Below are 19,810 nucleotides of genomic sequence, written 5' to 3' on the forward strand. Positions count from 1 at the left end.
TTTTACCTTTAATACGTATAATTCTCATTGTGCCATATGATTAAAATCACTTTACTTTTAATAAGAGAATTACTCTAAAACTTGATGATAGCTGATTTAACAGTTTATTTTACAGAGTTCTCAATTAAATGCCTTAAACTGAAGTGATAGAAATATTAGTACATGTAATGAGCATTATTTGTTTGTGTTCATGTTAAAGGGTTATTCTACAATGTATGATTTAAGTATACTCCTATTTTCTACCCTGCTGTGGGGATACAGCCCTTTCAGCCTTTTTCAGCTCTCCAGAATTATCTGGTACTTAAATTGAAAGGAAGGATAAATTCTATTTAGGATATTCCCTACTTCAGGCTATGATGTTATTCTAATGTACATCACAGATTATTGCAAAAAGATTGCTGAACAAAATTAATATTAATGTAGCTAACTTAATTAACAGTAATAACTGATTAACTGCAAAACAATCATTTTTAACTACCCACTCAACAGTAGGTATTTTATGACATAGTATGCTTGTTATTCTTTAAAAAAAAAAAAAAAAAAAAAAAAAAAGTCTTTAGACTAACCTAATCTTAAAGAGATGCTCAGGAAGTTTTAGACAAACTTTTGAGTTACACTAAAATCAGATAAAGAATGTACTGGATTATATTTTTTTATCACAACAGGTGGGAGCCAGTGAGTCATGACATTCTGCACCCTTGCTATTTAAGACAATTAGTATGTAACACTACAGATAATTCCTTTTTAAATATCTGTATGCCATCTGTAAGGTGGCTACCCATTATGTGAAATATTGGTTGCCTGAAGTAATCATAAATAGTTGAAAGAAAAAGATACAGGGTCACTAGGGTGTAAACAACTGGTAGGTAATAAAGTCTCACACCTGGGGAAGACTGCATTATCTTTATAAGGTCAACGTAGAATGCCGGAATGTGTAAAACTTGAGGAAAACCAGGCACGTGCAACACAATATTCACAAATGTGCCAACTTTTCAATCAGTCCCCTAGACAACAATAAAGAAATATTCCTATTTAATTTCTGGTGAGGTGTAATTACACTGGTGCTGATTAATCAAATTGATCATAGTTCAGGCATTCTGTTTGATTTCTCTTTATCTCCATGATTGAGAGTGTGGTAGTTTCATTTATAAACTTGTAGTCCACTGAAATCGCATAACTCCCCACTAGAAATTAACTTCTGTTGGATCATACCATACTATATCAGGAGGCACAAGCGGAGCACTAAAATAAAAAATTCATAAATAACATGGATCTCTTCCAGCATAAATAACACGGGTATCGGCCAGCATACCAGAAGTGTTTCACTTAGTATAATGTATTTTGTGAAAAGCAAAATAGCTCTTTATCAGTAAATTGACTGGATCCTACTGGATAAAAATAATACTATTAAAAATGTGTGATTGGAAAAAGAGAGCCTGTAAAAAGCGTATAAATATGTATTTTTACAGGATTTTGACTTTCGTCTTGATTATGAAATAGTCATGGTCAGTGAGGGATAAAATTGTGAATGTATCAATACCCTGTGATGGGGAGAGGAACCAAAACACTTATGCCTTGTCTACACTACGAGAGTAGTTCGATTTTACTTAAATCGAATTTTTGGAATCGATATTGCAAAGTCGAACGTGTGTGTCCACACTAAGGACAGTAATTCGACTTTGTGAGTCCACACTAACGGGGAAAGCGTCGACATTGGAAGTGGTGCACTGTGGTCAGCTATCCCACAGTTCCCGGAGTCCCCGCTGCCCATTGGAATTCTGGGTGGAGCCGCAAATGCCTTCTGGGTAAAAAAAATGTGTCCAGGGTGCTTTTGGGTAACTGTCGTCATCCGTCCATCACTCCCGCCCTCCCTCCCTGAAAGCGCCGGCGGGAAATCAGTTCGCGCACTTTTCTAGTCAGTGACAGCGCGGACGCCACAGCACTGCGAGCATGGAGCCTGCTGCAACCATCACTGCAGTTGTGGCCGCTCTCAACGCCTCGCAACTTATCATACACCTTTCCCTGAGGCAGATGCAGAAAAGTCAGGCGAGGAGGCTACGTCAACGCGGTGATGGCCTGAAGTCTGAGAGTAGCACAGACCTCTCAGAAAGCAGGGGACCCAGCGCCGAGAACATCACGGTGGCAATGGGTCATGTTGATGCCGTCGAAAGGAGATTCTGGGCACGGGAAACAAGCACTGAGTGGTGGGACCGCATAGTGCTGCAGGTCTGGGATGAATCCCAGTGGCTGCGAAACTTTCGCATGCGGAAGGGAACTTTCCTGGAACTTTGTGAGTTGCTGTCCCCTGCCCTGAAGCGCAATGACACCCGGATGCGAGCAGCCCTGACTGTCCAGAAGCGAGTGGCCATAGCCCTGTGGAAGCTTGCAACGCCAGACAGCTACCGGTCAGTCGCGAACCAGTTTGGGGTGGGCAAATCTACCGTGGGGGTTGTTGTGATGCAAGTAGCCAAGGCAATCGTTGATGTACTGCTGCCAAAGGTAGTCACCCTGGGAAACGTGGAGGCGATCATAGATGGCTTCGCAGCGATGGGATTCCCAAACTGCGGTGGGGCCATAGATGGAACTCACATCCCTATCCTGGCACCGGAACACCAGGCCAGCCAGTACATTAACAGAAAGGGCTACTTTTCCATGGTGCTGCAAGCACTGGTGGACCACAGGGGACGTTTTACCAACATCTACGTGGGATGGCCGGGCAAGGTTCATGACGCTCGTGTTTTCAGGAACTCTGGTCTGTTTAGACGGCTGCAGCAAGGTATTTACTTCCCGGACCACAAAATAACTCTTGGGGATGTGGAGATGCCTATAGTCATCCTCGGGGACCCAGCCTACCCGCTAATGCCCTGGCTCATGAACCCCTATACTGGCGCCCTGGACGCTGAAAAAGAACTCTTCAACTACCGGCTGAGCAAGTGCAGAATGGTGGTGGAGTGTGCTTTTGGCAGTCTCAAGGGGAGATGGAGAAGCTTACTGACTCGCTGTGATCTCAGCGAAACCAATATCCCCATTGTTATTGCAGCTTGCTGTGTGCTCCACAATCTCTGTGAGAGCAAGGGGGAGACCTTTATGGCGGGGTGGGAGGTTGAGGAAAATAGCCTGGCTGCTGATTACTCACAGCCAGACAGCCGGGCGATTAGAAGAGACCAGCGGGAAGCGCTGTGCATCCGGAAGGCTTTGAAAGCAAAGTTCCTGAGTGAGCAGGGTAACCTGTGACTTTAAAGTTTGTGTATTGAGAAGCTAAACCTGCCCCCGTTTCTTTGCCCAGTTAATGTTGACTATCCTATCCAGTTACATACCCCCTTCACCCCACTTCCAACACACGTTTCAAAATAAAAATAGTTCTACTTTGTTAAAGCACACCGTTTTCTTTAATACTGTATTCGCGGGAATTTTTTAAAACTGGGACGCAGACTGTGGTGCGGAGCGGGTGTACTGTAGTGGCGCGAATGCAGCTTCTAAACTCAAGGATTGACAGGCTCCGCTGCGGTGGGATGGTTGTTTCAACGGAGCCTGTCACCCCTCCTGATAGGGACTGTGTGTATGGGGGGGTCTATGTGACTTTGTGGCAGGGGGAGGACGGTTACAGATCCCCTGCTGTGTGGCTCTGTGATCCTGCCTAAGGACCGCCGCTTAAGATCTGTAACTGCCCTCCCCTGCCACAAAGTCACAGAGCAACCCACCCCCCACCACATAACATGAAAACAACCTCCCAGACTAACCAGGGTAACTAGTCACTGCATCACTGCACTATGTATGTGCCCTGCTGCTGTGCCTGCCCCCGACTATATACCCTGCCAAAGGTGACTGTCCTGTCGAATTACCAACCCCCTATCCCCCCCTCCTCCAAAAGAACATGATGGAAACAGTAGTTAACAGAAACGTATTTTTTATTATCAACCAAACATGGAACTGGGAAAGTGAAACTTGGATGGGGGCTTGTGTCAGGCGGGAAGGAAAGAACTTGTCAAATTTTGGGGAATGAGAGCCTTCTGCTGCTCGAGCTCTCTGCAGGGGTGGAGTGAGAGTTAGCAGGGACTCTGCCGCCTCTCCTTCTGTGCACTTTGGGTGAGGGGAGTATGGGACTTGGTGGCGGGGGAGGGCGGTTAGAGATGGACTGCAGCGGGGCTCTGTCCTCCTGCCTCCGTTCCTGCAGAACATCCACAAGGCGCCGGAGCGTGTCCGTTTGCTCCCTCATTAGTCCAAGCAGGGTTTGAGTCGCCTGCTGGTCTTCCTGACGCCACCTCTCCTCCCGATCCATGTTGGCTTGGTGCATTCGGGTCAAGTTCTCCCGCCACTGGGTCTGCTGTGCTGCCTGGGCTCTGGAGCAGGCTATAAGCTCCGAGAACATGTCCTCCCGTGTCCTCTTCTTCTTATGCCTAATCCGCGCTAGCCTCTGGGAGTGTGATGACAGGCTAGGTTGTGAGACAGTCGCAGATGGGGCTGTGGGAATGGGAAAAAGGGAGTGAATTCCTCAGAAAGATAAATGTAGTTGTGAACAAAGAACATAGTCTTTCTCTGTTAACAAGACCATGCACAGCACCTATCACATGCGCACTCAGCACAAGGTCGAATTCTCGGCCTTCGCATTCAGTGCCTGGGGTCTTCTACAGCACATTTGAGAAGCCTCTCAGGAGAACGGAATTTCTGTTGCAGGCAGACATGGTAAGCCGTAGACTTGTGGCAGCTTAAAACTTTAATATTAGCAATGGCCTCATTTCACATTGAAATCAATGTCGGTCCCTGCTGCCAGCAATTCGGCAAGCAGGAAGTCTGCTCCTGTCCCACACCCTCGCGGCTGTCCCCGGGAACGATCCCTTTCGGCTGCCCCTCTCCCGCCTCCACCGCGTGGCTGCAAACCAGCGGTTACAGTTCTGTAAAGGAACGGCAAAGCAGTCCCAACACTAACATTCCCCTACCTCATTCAAAGCAGGTCATCATGAGCGACATCACCCTCATGAGGATCTCTGACAGCGAGAAAGAGAGAATGCTCCGGGAAAGCCTGCAAAGACCAGGGCCGTATGCCGCCATGCTGTGCAGAGCAATGATTCCAGAGTACTTGATAGTCTCGTGGCGTGGCAACGTGTCCTACTACGGAGGACCCAATAAGGCCGCTCTCCCCAAGAACCTAATGCAGCGGATTTCCAATTACCTCCAGGAGAGCTTCCTCGAGATGTCACAGGAGGATTTCTGCTCCATCCCCGGACATATAGACCGCATTTTACTGTAGCTGCTGTAGCAGTGACTAACCAGTAGAGCGGCTTGGGCAGGACAATCATGCAAAACCGGACATTGCTAGATTTTTTTTCAATAGTTGCACTGCCCATGACTGAACCGTTAAGCTAATCAAACTAATCATGAGAAACCCATTTTTTAAATTGTTAATATTCCTGTTCTGTTACAAATAAATGTTTAGATTTTTACAACACTTACTGGCTGATCCTTCCCCAGATTCTGTGTCCGGGGTAACGGCTGGGGAGGGTTGGTAGGGGATCTCTGTAAGGGTGATGAAGAGATCCTGGCTGTCGGGGAAATCAGCGTTGTGAGCGCTGTCGACTGCCTCGTCCTCCTCATCTCCTTCCTCATCTTCCCCGTCCGCTAACATGTCCGAGGATCCAGCCGTGGACACTATCCCATCCTCAGAGTCCACGGTCACTGGTGGGGTAGTGGTGGCGGCCGCACCGAGGATGGAATGCAGTGCCTCGTAGAAACGGGATGTCTGGGGATGGGATCCGGAGCGTCCGTTTGCCTCTTTGGTCTTCTGGTAGCCTTGTCTCAGCTCCTTGATTTTCACGCGGCACTGCGTTACATCCCGGCTGTATCCTCTCTCTGCCATGTCTTTAGAGATCTTCTCGTAGATCTTTGCATTCCGTCTTTTGGATCGCAGCTCGGAAAGCACGGACTCATCGCCCCACACAGCGATGAGATCCAAGACTTCCCGATCAGTCCATGCTGGGGCCCTCTTTCTATTCTGAGATTGCACGGCCATCACTGCTGGAGAGCTCTGCATCGTTGCCAGTGCTGCTGAGCTCGCCACGATGTCCAGACAGGAAATGAGATTCAAACTGGCCAGACAGGAAAAGGAATTCAAATTCAAATTTTCCCGGGGCTTTTCCTGTGTGGCAGTTCAGAGCATCCGAGCTCGTACTGCTGTCCAGAGCGTCAACAGAGTGGTGCACTGTGGGATAGCTCCCGGAGCTATTAGCGTCGATTTCCATCCACACCTAGCCTAATTCGACATGGCCATGTCGAATTTAGCGCTACTCCCCTCGTCGGGGAGGAGTACAGAAGTCGAATTAGAGACCTCTATGTCGAACTAAATACCTTCGCGGTGTGGACGGGTGCAGGGTTAATTCGATGTAACGGCGCTAACTTCGACATAAACGCCTAGTGTAGACCAGGCCTTAGTTTTTACTGAATATTATTGATTCCCATAAAGAAGGCTCTCATTTCTCAAACCCAAACAGCTTTAATGCAAAATATTTATACAGTGGCAGTTATGTTGTAGTCAACCTATCCGATTTTGCAATGTAAGACTTTGCAATGCTATGTTCCTATTTTTTATTTGTAATTAACTAGAAATATACTCTGATCTTTAGCATTGTATGCCCCAGTGCAGCAAAGCAAAGTACTTAAGCTCATGCTTAAGTGCTCTGCTGAATCAGGGTCTTTGACCCCCTTTTGGTTTTCCCCTTTTCCACCACATCAGGTTCAGGCTTTTTGCCTCTCCTAAAGGCTCTGCATAACTCTGTCTCTGCCTACTGATCCAGGTTAGTCTGAAAAATATGACACCCTTCCACTCCACACTTGATACCCTGTTTGTCCTGTTCTCTGCAGCCATTTCTGCACCTTTTTTCATACACTTGGAACTTGCTCAGGGAAGGCATTCTGTGTTATCTATGTCCTTTGTTACAATGTTCGATGCTAACTAAAGGAACTTTTAGTGCTTGATCCTTCTCCATTGAAGCCAAAGTGACCTTCACCATTGACTTTGATGAGATCATGCCTGTGATGAGAGATACTGATAAAAACAAGAATTATTTGATCCAAGGACAAATGTATTTATAAGAGAAAAGTAAGGATTTGGGGGGGAAGAGGAAAGGAAGATTGGGGCAGGCTGGGAGAAAGATTTCATACTTTCTTATAACACTTGGCTTCTCCCCTTTTGGAGGAAGTGGAACTGTACTGCTGTACTCCTGCTGTGTTTTCTTTGTCACTGTATTTGAATATATCTGTAAGGATATGTTAAAACTTCTGAAAAATAAAATTAAAAAAACATTTGGCAAAGTAGATTGTAAAATTACAAGTCTGAAAAAGACAACTTGAATTTTTATCTAGAAAAACAGAATCCCACTTAATACTGTTTCATGTGTCATAGAATCTCTGAAAGTAGAGATCAGAAAGGCAGCCACCCACTGCCAACGTGGGGTCCATGTGTGTTATGCATGTTTAAATATATATATACATATTTATAAATGTGTGTACATAATGAAAATGAACAAGGCCAAGATATGTATAAATTAATGTCATAATGCATGTCACAGTTGCAGTCTTATGACAATTACCCACTATCTGAAATGAGTGTTGATACAATTGCTGTGTTCAAAAGAAATAAATGGGTTGTCAGTCAAAATGACCATGATGCATAAATCTTCATATGATTGGTTGATGCACTAAGTGTTAACATAAATTTTCAACACTTTGTATGTCATTTATTTTAATAATGCATCTATTAGTTAGACTAATTTAATTCCCAGAACAAAAATGTAATCATTCCACATGCAATACCAAGAAAAATAAATGTGAATTGTAGTTGAATCATTGTAAGGCATTAATTATTTGCAACTTCAAGATGTATCAATTTAATGTATTTTGATGTACTTAAAATATTTTATTAGGACTAGGACAAGAGGCTCACAAAAGAGGATAAAGTGAATTCAGAAAAATGAAGGATAAAATCCATATTTAAAATGGCCAGATGAAAAAATAACAACATGGTTTAGGCAATATAAAAGTAATTATCTAAACTCAGCTGTTAAATCTTAATTTTATAAAATTGATATAGTGCTTTATAAAACCTGATAAATGATGGTAGTTTCCCAGTTGTCAGTGTCGTGCTAGCCAATGCTTTGAAGCATCAAGCCTTTATAAACTGACAGTTTTCCCTTGATCTGAAAATTCTCCACCAAATTGGAAGGGCTGGAATACTTTGACTTATCCTGCCTTGAAAATTGATGGTGGCCTTTCTTTCAGAAAATGGCTGCTTGCTGCTTCTAAAAGAGAAGCTGACATTGTCACAACTTCTTTAATATTATTGCTCAGGCATGGTTACTAATTTGAAATAGAAGAAACCATTGTTCCAGAATCTGACGCAGGGAGGCCCATCTTAACTATCTTTCAGTCAACTTTTTACAAAGCAACCTGAGATGAGTCAGTGAGAAGTTGGCAGTGGAGGGAAATGTCTAGTACTTCTGGAGTGGATTGAGGGAGAAGAGTTGAAGAAGATGCTCCTTTTTTAGTCTTCAAAGTAGCCACTAGTCCAGGCCACAGTCCTCTTTACAGCATTGTTGATTTCAGGAAATGCATGCTGCTGGCAAAAACAAAGCACATATGAATGCCTCATATATACCTGTAGCTTTTATTTATAACAAATCAACCACTGAGTAAAACAGCCTTTCTGTGGGACTCTATAGTTCATTGTTAAGTATTTGAACTGTAGTAGTGCCTAAAACCCCAGATCAGGAATGGAGTGTCATTGTCATAGGTCCTACATTAATACTTGCCTGCACTGTAATTTAAGTGAAGGCATAACAAGCAAATGGTAACAAACATTGGGGGGCAAGGGGTGGGAGGTGAAGAAGATAAATGAAATAGCATGTATTTACATAGGGTTACTAGAGGCAGTTTTCTATCAGGAGTCCTCTAGTTAATTGATAAAATGGATTCAGCTTCAGAATTAGTACAGAATGTTTTCTTTCCCTTGTAAATCACTTATTCATTCCTGAACAGACTTTCTAGAGGGCAAGTAAAGCACTTTGAAAAAATTTCTGTGTAACCCTTTTCTGGTAGTAGTACCATATCCTCTTGAAAGGAGTGTGTGTTAGATTGCTTGCTTTTGTATGAAGAGCAGTCCACAAAAAGATACTGCCAGAGCGAATATGCTACTTGTTAATATATAGCTGAATGATAACAGGCTTTTTATGGTGGAAGCAGAGAAAAGGCCCCCCTTCTCCTTTACCTGCTGGGATTCCTGAAATGTGGTGATGTAATTAGTGTTCTCTTTTTCCCCTGCAGAGAGAGAACCCATAGTAGTCAAGTAAGTACATGTTAGTGGCACCCAACCTGGTTATTCATATATTATGAGATCTTGGGCATAGTGTGGTGTTTTTGAAGGATTAACCATGATGTTCAAAGATGTGTTTTAGACTAGGATAAATGGATTTAATTTACTCTAAGTACTATAGAATATGTATTTTATATGTAAGCAATCTTTACATAGTTCCTGTCAAAACTCTATTTTTTTTTTGTCAGTTATTTCCAATTCAGAGGGTGTTTTCATTGGTTTCTGAGAATTCTTTTTATATTTATACTGATTCTACTCATCATCCCAAATTATGCAGGTTGTTGCAGTAGTGAATTTTGCTCTAATAGCTTTCTCTTTTACATATTCTAATTTATTATTACATGGATGGCAGAACTGTAGAATCCTGTTAATGATTTTTGATTTGCTGTTCACTTTTCTTTAGGGGACTCTATTAAAAGTAGTTCCCACTAGTATGCATTATTTCTATCCCTGCTCTGATGTATTCTATTCCCTATAGCTTTTTTAGCCCTTGGAAATTGATTAATTAAACCCTTAGTGCGTAAAGTAACAGGAACATGAATTGTTTAGCTTATTCATTAGTGTATTTCAGGAAACATATTTAAGACCTGTGGTGAAATTGATTAATTTCTATTAAAAATAATTGTGGTGTTGAATACAAGTTAGAGGAATTTTTCTCTTGTTACGTTGAAAAATTGCATTTAAAACCTTAGCATTTCTAATAGCAATGTTTAAATTGTTTGTGTACTACCCACTACCCTGGTGTGTCTGTCTTCTTGTGTCTACACACACACACACACACACACACACACACACACACACACACACACACACACACACACACACACACTTGCATCTAAATTTACTGCTTAGTTGAGTACCTTATGCTTCCTGCTCTGCTAGCCCTCCGTCTTCCGGGCACTACTAATGTCATCATATTAACATAAGACAGAGAACCACATGAAAGGAGTATAAACCAATGCCCATTTGAGTGCAAATAGATACACTACATGTGAACAATGAGGGAAGACTAGAAAGGGTTAAGATGGAATATCAGGATAAACAGAATGGAGAGTTGTACAATTAACCCTAACCAAGAGTGCATATTGGCTACTTTGACTAGTAACCTCACAATTAACCAACATCAATAGGTGCAGTATTGCCAAGTTCAAGTGTTCAAAAGTCACACATAAAAACCCCAAAATCCTAAATTGCATAGCTCCAGGAGCAGCCCAACGACCATATTGTGACTCACTCATAATATGGTCAGTTGTTCACCCTTGCTCTGGGGGAAGTAATCCATGCCAGCCCTCTGCCAGTACATTACAGAGGTAGAGACAAGGCCATGTTGACATGCAGAGGGAGGAAAGTGGCCCTACAGAGGCTGCTCTCCCTCACTCCACCGTGCCACCTCTGATATGGGTAGCCTGCACAATGAGGTAAGGGAGGGCCTTATGTTACCTTGCTCCCCTGCACAGCCGTGTAAGAAAAGAGACTGTCTCACCCAATGTATGTATATATTAGATTTTATGTATAGGTAAGCCAAGATACTCAAAAGTAAATAATCATTTTGAGTGCCCAATTTGAGACACTTCAAAGGAACCTGATTTTCAGAGCGTGCTCAGCACTTTTTGAAAACCATGTGCCTTTTTTAAGTGTCTAAAGTTGGGTACCCAAAACTACAAGAGGCTTTTGAAAACCCTTGCCAGGGCACCTATAAAACCCTCTTGGGGATCAAATGTCTACCATTCTTGCCTGTATCATAACTCCCCATGTTGGATTATAGTACTGTGGTTTGTTTCTGGTGATAAAAGAAGTTGGTCAGTTTTTCATTAAGTATTAAAACAGTAAAATTTAACCTCAGTTCAGGGAAAATGGAGAATTATTCTTAAGAAAACATTTCTGAGGTGGTACTCTGTAATAGGGTATAAAATATCTGATATTTGAAGAGGACAAACCTACTACAGCCATCTCGTTGATTGTCTGTCAAGAGTCACATGACCTACAGAAGCATTGTGCTCAGCTAGAGAGCACAATTGGGACAAATTTCTTCACCGGTAGCTCATTTTTATGTGGGCATCTGTGTTGCTGAATGTTTAGAACATATTCTTTGTTTACTATTGATTCCTTTCATTTATTTAGTAAAAATGTTGAAAGCAATTATGTTTTATTTATCATATTGACTTACTTTATGCTATCTGGTTATGTGGCCGGTGTGACTTTTAAAATATTTTACTTAATATGAAAGGTAGACATTGAACATATAAATAAAAACCTGTATTGGTACTGACGTTTTTTCACTACTGCGGAGGAGGCTTCATTTAATAAAATATTGTTCTGAAAAAGTAGTTATCAGATGAGAACTAAACCTTAGAATTTTTACACTGTATGAATACTGTTTATTAGAACTGCCATGACTGGCCATTATGAACTGACTCACAAAGGTATAACTTATGGAAACTGGAGATGCCTGTCTGGATGTAACAATCAATTGTATCCTAAATGGAATGTACCCATGGAGATTTTTTTTTCTTTGGGTAGAGGCATAAGGGAAGATAACTAATAAAATTGATATGTATGTCATCTGTAATAGTGGCACTTCACATTCATAATGCATTATGTTAACTTTTGAAACTTATGCAGAGCATTATAGTGAGCAATGTACTGTCATCTGCCCAGCTGTAACTAGTTAGTCATATAAGATCCACAGATTTAAAAACATATGTTGTAGAACTATGTGGGCACTTACCACACTTGGGTCCTAGTCCATACCTCAGGTTCCTAGGCGCTACAGTCATAGAAATAAATAATAATATTTATAATGAATGTTATTGCAAGTGAACTTTCCAAAACAGAACCATTTTAAGTAAACTTAGTCTGAGATTTTAAAAACTTTTCTAATGATTTTTAGAAAGAGTAGGAGAAAAATGTCTCTCTACACATCCCCACAGTTCAGACTATAGGGGATGTGAATTGTGTGTGGATGGTGTAGACACAAACCAAAGAATACTTAGTTTGCTTAAACATAGTCCTCTTTAAACAGCATTAAGTTAATGTGGAGTAGGTATGTTATAGATACACAGGCGAGTCCCATCTTACGCTGGGGTTACGTTCCGCTGTCAGTGCATAAAGCGAAAATCACGTATAGTCAAAATTACATTGAGTGTAATGGCAGGCGGAATCACCCGCACTACAGGTACAGTATTTAAATTGTTATTTTTCTTTTTTGTTGTTGTTTTTTTGTTTTGTTTTTGCTGACCGCGCAAAGCTGAATTCGCGCATGTTAAATGCGTGTAAGATGAGACTCGCCTGTAATGTCTGCAGCATCCAAGCAGGGAGTTACAGCAGAGCACACTAGTGCTCCCTACAATTAACATCCCGTAGTCCGAATTGTGGGGCCATGTGGACAAGCCCTTAATTTCAGATCATTTGTTTTGAGATCAGTTTTACGGAGCAGCAGATCAGATCAACCATATTCCATTTAATCTGAGCAGTTTGTTTAAATGGAATTTTAAAAAATAGGATGACAGTTTGAACCACAAAATACAGCTGATCAGAAAATTGTTTTCCCATCCCACAAGAATTTTTGAGATTTTGAAAAATTATCCCATCCCAAACCGAGACAAAAAGTGAAAATCTGGACAATTTTCCTTGAAATAAATCTTGAAAATAAAAAAGTCATATTTGATTGAAATTTTCAACCTATTTTTACTACAAAGTAACTTAAATTTTTAAGTAAAAGGGTTTTTTGAACAAAATAAAACTTCATTTAGAAAATATTGAAAAGAAACATTTCAACAATTTCAAAATATTTTTTTAATATTTTTTGAAACTTTATCAAAAGCAACCCTTTCTCACAACATTTTTGGTTTCAACAAATTGGCATTTTCCATTGTTTTGTTGAAAAATTAACAACACTTTCTTCCACAAATGACTGATCCATAACTAATAATGCATAATCAACTGCTTTTGACTTGTCAAATAATTCTGCAACATGTGGATTTTGCCAGTTGGAGCAGAGAGGTTTCTCTGGGATGCTCAATTATTTTTAATTAGAGCTTTGTGAAATTTCTGTAATGGAAATGCAATATCATACAAATCACTTATGACTAGTGCTACGACTTTGTCACGGAATCTGTGACTTCCAGAGACCTCCGTGACTTGAGCCCCCGTACTTGGGAGCTGTAGGGTCCCCGCCACCCTGGGAGCTCCCAGCGGCCGTGAGCACAGAGCGGCGTGGCCAGTGGGGGTGCCCGAGAGCTCCAAGTCAGAGCCACTGCAGGTGGCGGGAATGCCCTGAGCTTGGTGCCACCAGTGGTGTGGAGTCTCTGCAGCTCCAAGCCAAGCACCTCTGGGTGGTGTGGGGAGCCTGCAGCTCTCCATTTTGACATGCATATTTTAAGTAAAAATCACGGATAGGTCACGGGCTTCCATGAATTTTTCTTTATTGCCCGTGCGAACATAGGAGGCCTAAGCTGGGATTCCCTTCCTTTAAGCTCTCACTCAAGGCCAGTTAGAGATATCTGCTTTCTTTTCTGGGTGATGGTGACCAGATGCCCTGAAATCCCTCACTCCCCCTATGCCAAATCTTTTAGTGGAAGTTACAGCTAGCTCCCATACCATCTCTTCAGAAAGTGGCTACATGCACTGATCCCTATGCCTGTGATGTATTCTGGGATGCATCTTTTTTCCCCTAGATGAAGTAAGGATAGATTGCAGTAGGACAGTGTTGTACTGCTGAATACCAGGGATGGCAAGTTGCCCACTCCCCTGAATATCCTGATGGGATGGAGAGAATATGCCTGCTTTGTTGGCCCCATGAAGATGACGTAGGAGGGGACAAGGTCAACTATCTGCAGCAGAGTGCTACACAGATGCCAGCTGGCCAGTTTGCTGAAGATACTGAAGCTTGTTTGAATTTAGGGTGCACCACCTGCCAACGCAAACCTGCCATTTTGACCCGTGACATCTGTGAAAGCCAAAACCAGCAGGTTTCAGATAACACTATTTTTAATTACTTTGCATAGTTGCGAAAATCTATCTTTGCTTATTTTAAGAGACTTTTCTGATCAAAGCAACAGAGGGTCCTGTGGCACCTTTAAGACTAACAGAAGTATTGGGAGCATAAGCTTTCATGGGTAAGAACCTCACTTCTTCACTTGCATCTGAAGAAGTGAGGTTCTTATCCACGAAAGCTTATGCTCCCAATACTTCTGTTAGTCTTAAAGGTGCCACAGGACCCTCTGTTGCTTTTTACAGATTCAGACTAACATGGCTACCCCTCTGATACTTCATCAGAAAAGTATCAGAGGGGTAGCCGTGTTAGTCTGAATCTCTAAAAAGCAACAGAGGGTCCTGTGGCACCTTTAAGACTAACAGAAGTATTCTAACTAAGACTAACAGAAGCTTTCGTGGGTGAATGCCCACTTCATCAGACCCAAGACTTGCGTCTGATGAAGTGGGCGTTCACCCATGAAAGCTTATGCTCCAATACTTCTGTTAGTCTTAAAGGTGCCACAGGACCCTTTGTTGCTTTTTTCTGATCAAATGTCTGGAAAGACAGAAGTGTACATTCAGTAGCTGTAGTTCCCTCCTTTCGTGAAGACAACAGTACAACTCCCTCAGGATCTTTAGAAGAAAAAATACAATCTGAAGCCTGGAAGTTTGATATTTACTTTTAATGGAGTAGAAGTAGAGAACACCTGTACCCTATTAATGTCACATTGGACAAGAAGAATCTGTCACCCACCCTAAAACCTGTAATACTCCAGCCAGTACTAAAGAAGCCTTCACTACATGCTAGAAACCTTGCAAATGAAGCTGATTGGAAATTTTCTGATGGAATGTTTTTTGTCAGAAATGTCTTTGTCACAATTGAAATCTGCCATGGGACTGTGACTATTTGCTGAAACTTCCAGTAGAAATCTGCCTGGTTTCCTGTCACCACCTCTGCCTGACTCCTGAATGGCTGCCACAGTACTGGGGCTGCCAAGGCTTCAGGCTCCTAGGGGGCACATTTTGTTTTAGAAACACTAAAATGTTCCCTTTGCAGGAATAGTTCAGTGTTACCTAAACAAAATATTGCAAAATTTCACTTCCATGAAAAATTTTGAAATTTTGGCTTTTTGTCCCAATTTGAGACAACTTTTTTTCTCCCCAGGAAAAAAACCTCAATTCTTTTTGTGAAAGTGGAATTCAGTTTACCAGTGAACACCACTTGCAAAATAGAGTCCAATGTTTAATGTCCCCTATGTAAACCAATCGAGAAGCTAGTAAAAAAAAAGTCTCCAGTACCTCCTGTTAACTGTCAGTCGAGCTTCAGGTCAGAGCATAGTAAAGAGGCAGCGTTTGTGTCTTTGGGTATGTCTATACTGCAGTTAAATACTCACAGCTGGCCCATGCCAGCTGACTTTGGCTCATGGGGCTCGGGATAAGGGGTGTTTAGTTGCAGTGTGGACTTGCAAACTGCAGCCTGGGCTCTAGGACCTTGCAAGGTGGGAGGGTCCCAGAGCTCAGGCTCCAGTCTGTAAAGATTAAATTTTATTTCGTGAAGTGTCATTAGCTCTGAATTTAATTTTGAAAACATTAATCATGGTTAAAGAGTGCCCTGAAAGACAATGGATAGCTATAATACCTGTAGTTAAGATCTACATTATTAAGTAGGATTTATGTTCTAAAGTCTTATGAAATCTATTATTGAGATTTTATAAATTTAATATTCAATACTTAAATTAGAGTAGAACCCAGAGAACTCAATCAGAATCAGGGTCCATTGTGCACAAACACATGAATCCCCAAAGAGCTTATAATTTAACTTTAGGAATACATAGTAGTCATATAAACATACATACAGATCAATCTTTAAGTGATCAATCAATGGTGGTCTAATAAAGGTGGAGCAGAATTGTACTCAAACATTTAAGGTGACTATGGGGTAGTCTCATAAAACAGAAGGTGGCCTAGTAAGGATGTTACTTGTACAAGTTTCATTGTGTTACCAATTAAAAGCTTTGAAGTTAATTCTCTTCTGGTAGCTGCAGTGTACCTAATATACCATATATTTTATTAGCACTTCTTTATAGATGCTAATGACCTTTTCTGCCTTTTCCCCCCTTTAGTGGGATTGGTCGAAACTGGCCCTGGGCTTCTGGAGGAAGCAGTATTCTGGCAGAATTTGGAACTCTGCATTTGGAGTTCATACATTTGAGTCATTTGTCTGGAAACCCAGTGTTTGCTGAAAAGGTTAGATTCTTTGGTAAAATTTTTATATTAAAAAATGAAAAATTGGAATTTCTGTAATTTTAAGTGTGTCACAGTAAGCAGGTGAATAGTTTCTGTGGGAATCTATATTAATGAACACAAAACACATGGTTGAATTGACAGATTCATTTTGTCATGGATATAAAAATTATAAAAGCACTTATCAGGCCACATAATATCTGGAAGTTTGTTTAAGTGGTAAATTCATGTAGATTAGGCATTTGGAACACAACACCTATTTTAGTTGATGTAACTTGCTTGGTTAAGGTGAAAACCACAAATACATTTTATATTCAGATAATATACTGTAAAAAGAACAAGGCATACTTGTGGCACCTTAGAGACTAACAAATTTATTTGGGCATAAGCTTTCGTGGGCTAAAACCCACTTGATCGGATGCAGGCAGTGGAAAATACAGTAGGAAGCTATATATACACAGAGAACATGAAAAAATAGGTGTTGCCATACCAACTCTAACAAGACTAATCAATTAAGGTGGGCTATTATCAGCAGGAGAAAAAAATCTTATGTAGTGATAATCAGGATGGCCCATTTCAAGCAGTTGACAAGAAGGTGTGAGTAACAGTAGGGGGAAAATTAGCATGGGGAAATAAATTTTATTTTGTGTAATGATCCATCCACTCCCAGTCTTCATTCAAGCCTAATTTAATGGTGTCCAGTTTGCAAATTAATTCCAGTTCTGCAGTTTCTTGTTGGAGTCTGTTTTTGAAGTTTTTTTGTTGGAGAATTGCGACTTTTAGGTCTGTAATTGACTGACCAGGGAGGTGAAGTGTTCTCCGACTGGTTTTTGAAGGACGATCCCTCACTCTCACAGATCTTGGGAGGCAGGTCTGTCCTCACTTACAGACAGACCTCCAACCTGAAGCAAATACTCACCAGCAACCACACAACAAAAACACTAACCCAGGAACCTATCCTTGCAACAAAGCCTGTGGCCAACTCTGTCCATATATCTATTTAAGGGACACCATCATAGGACCTAATCACATCAGCCACACCATCAGAGGCTCGTTCACCTGCACATCTATGAATGTGATATATGCCATCATGTGCCAGCAATGCCTCTCTGCCATGTACATTGGCCAAACCGGACAGTCTCTACGCAAAAGAATAAATGGACACAAATCAGACGTCAAGAATTATAACATTCAAAAACCAGTCGGAGAACACTTCAACCTCCCTGGTCACTCAGTTACAGACCTAAAAGTTGCAATTCTCCAACAAAAAAACTTCAAAAACGGACTCCAACAAGAAACTGCAGAACTGTAATTAATTTGCAAACTGGACACCATTAAATTAGGCTTGAATAAAGATTGGGAGTGGATGGATTATTACACAAAGTAAAATCTATTTCCCCATGCTAATTTTCCCCTACTGTTACTCATACCTTCTTGTCAACTGTTTGAAATGGGCCATCCTGATTATCTCTACAAAAGTTTTTTTTCCTCCTGCTGATAATAGCCCACCTTAATTGATTAGTCTCATTAGAGTTGGAATGGCAACACCTATTTTTTCATGTTCTCTGTGTGTGTGTATATATATATATCTTCCTACTGTATTTTCCACTGCATGCATCCGATCAAGTGGGTTTTAGCCAACGAAAGCTTATACCTAAATAAATTTGTTAGTCTCTAGGGGGCCACAAGTACTCCTCGTTCTTTTTATATATATATATATATATATAATATACTGTGTTCATGCAGAAGTACGAAGGACTGTGACCTTCTAGCAATCACTTTGATGCATTTTTAAAAATACAGGGTGTCACTACTGTAAGTAAGGGATTTGGGAGTCTTTTCCATTTCATGTCCGTCTTTATAGAGTGTTCATAACTTTTTGAGGAAAGTACTCTTTTTATGTGACTTTTCTCATACTTGTTCACAGCCTAAAGGTGCATTTTTTCCAAGTTTGGTAAAATTCTATGTGGCCATTTTTGAGTTTTTTGAGCTTTAAAAAAAATAATATTTTCACTACTTCAGAAATTGTTGTGGCTAGCCCTGTATTCACATTTAAATAACTACAAATGGATTATTTTAAAAACTTCAAATGTGGCTTGATGATTTTTTACATATTTGAAGAAACATCACATACAAATAAATTTTTACACATTCTAAAGAAGACTATGGTGTATACACAGTATGTTTTTTCTATTAAGTTTTTAACATATTGCACCAAAGTACAATATTGCATTTACTGGTGTACAGATTTACATTGAATCAATGCAGATGTGTTTATTGGGATAGATACATATTTGAATAAATGTACTACAATAATTTTAATATTCCCATGTGTATGTACAATATAAAAATGTTCCCAGTGAATTGTTCCTTTAATCACAAGATAAATACATTTTAATAAGAAAAATGTATATTCTTTCGAAATATATAATGTGCCCATCAAAAGACCTTTATGCATATGTGCAATTAAAAAAATCAAATCTGATATGAAGTAAAAAACTCCACAGAAAAAACAGAGTTTGTCTATTCAACATCTCCCTTAAAGGCCTTGTTAAAGAGATCTGCAGAATGCTCTGAAGGTCAATAGATTTGGTTCTGTTGGACTAAAGAGGGAGATGAAACGGTGGATATGCATCTTATACAGGTAGATTTATTGAATATGTATTCAAAGATTTTTTTATTTTTGAAACAAAATTACTAAATACAAAAAACGGCGTGCAAAGGGGTTAAAATTAAATTACTGGTTCCTAGGCAACTATAATTCAGCTACATTTAACATATATACCACATCCACTTATATAAAATATTATTGTGTACAAGAGAGTAGAATTATAAACGTTGTAATCATATGTTTTTATTTCCTGACTTTTGTATAATTTAGATCTCAACAAGAACATTGCATTAATGTAGTTTACATACTTAATTTTGTTTATTAATTAGAAATGTCAGACATATATACAGCAATATACATATTTAAAAATGACTTTTCTCTGTTAAATTATGACACCTTAATAAGAAATTCAGAGGAAGCTGTAAACTTTGTTTAGCTCCAAAAGCAGTGGTCCAACCTTTTAATTGATTATTAAGTACACCAAGCTTCATGGATTGGCTGAACAATGTATTGTTACCATTATGTACAGTGCAATATTAAAGCTCACACAATTGTTGTAACCTATGAAATGCATATGCAAAACAAGATTAATTAAGGACAGAGTTTGTTTTAAATAAATC

General features: G+C 40.5%; 1 protein-coding gene across 1 annotated transcript in view; it reads left to right on the plus strand.

Moving 5' to 3' along the window:
• Positions 1-19,810, plus strand: part of MAN1A1 (mannosidase alpha class 1A member 1) — a 217,639-nt gene that overhangs the window by 145,452 nt on the left and 52,377 nt on the right. The window contains exon 6 of the mRNA XM_054021752.1: positions 16,459-16,582. Within this exon, the coding sequence (XP_053877727.1) occupies positions 16,459-16,582 (124 nt within the window). The remainder of the gene's footprint in view (positions 1-16,458; positions 16,583-19,810) is intronic.

The sequence above is a fragment of the Malaclemys terrapin genome, chromosome 3 (assembly GCF_027887155.1).
Source record: "Malaclemys terrapin pileata isolate rMalTer1 chromosome 3, rMalTer1.hap1, whole genome shotgun sequence".
NCBI lineage: Eukaryota > Metazoa > Chordata > Testudines > Emydidae > Malaclemys > Malaclemys terrapin.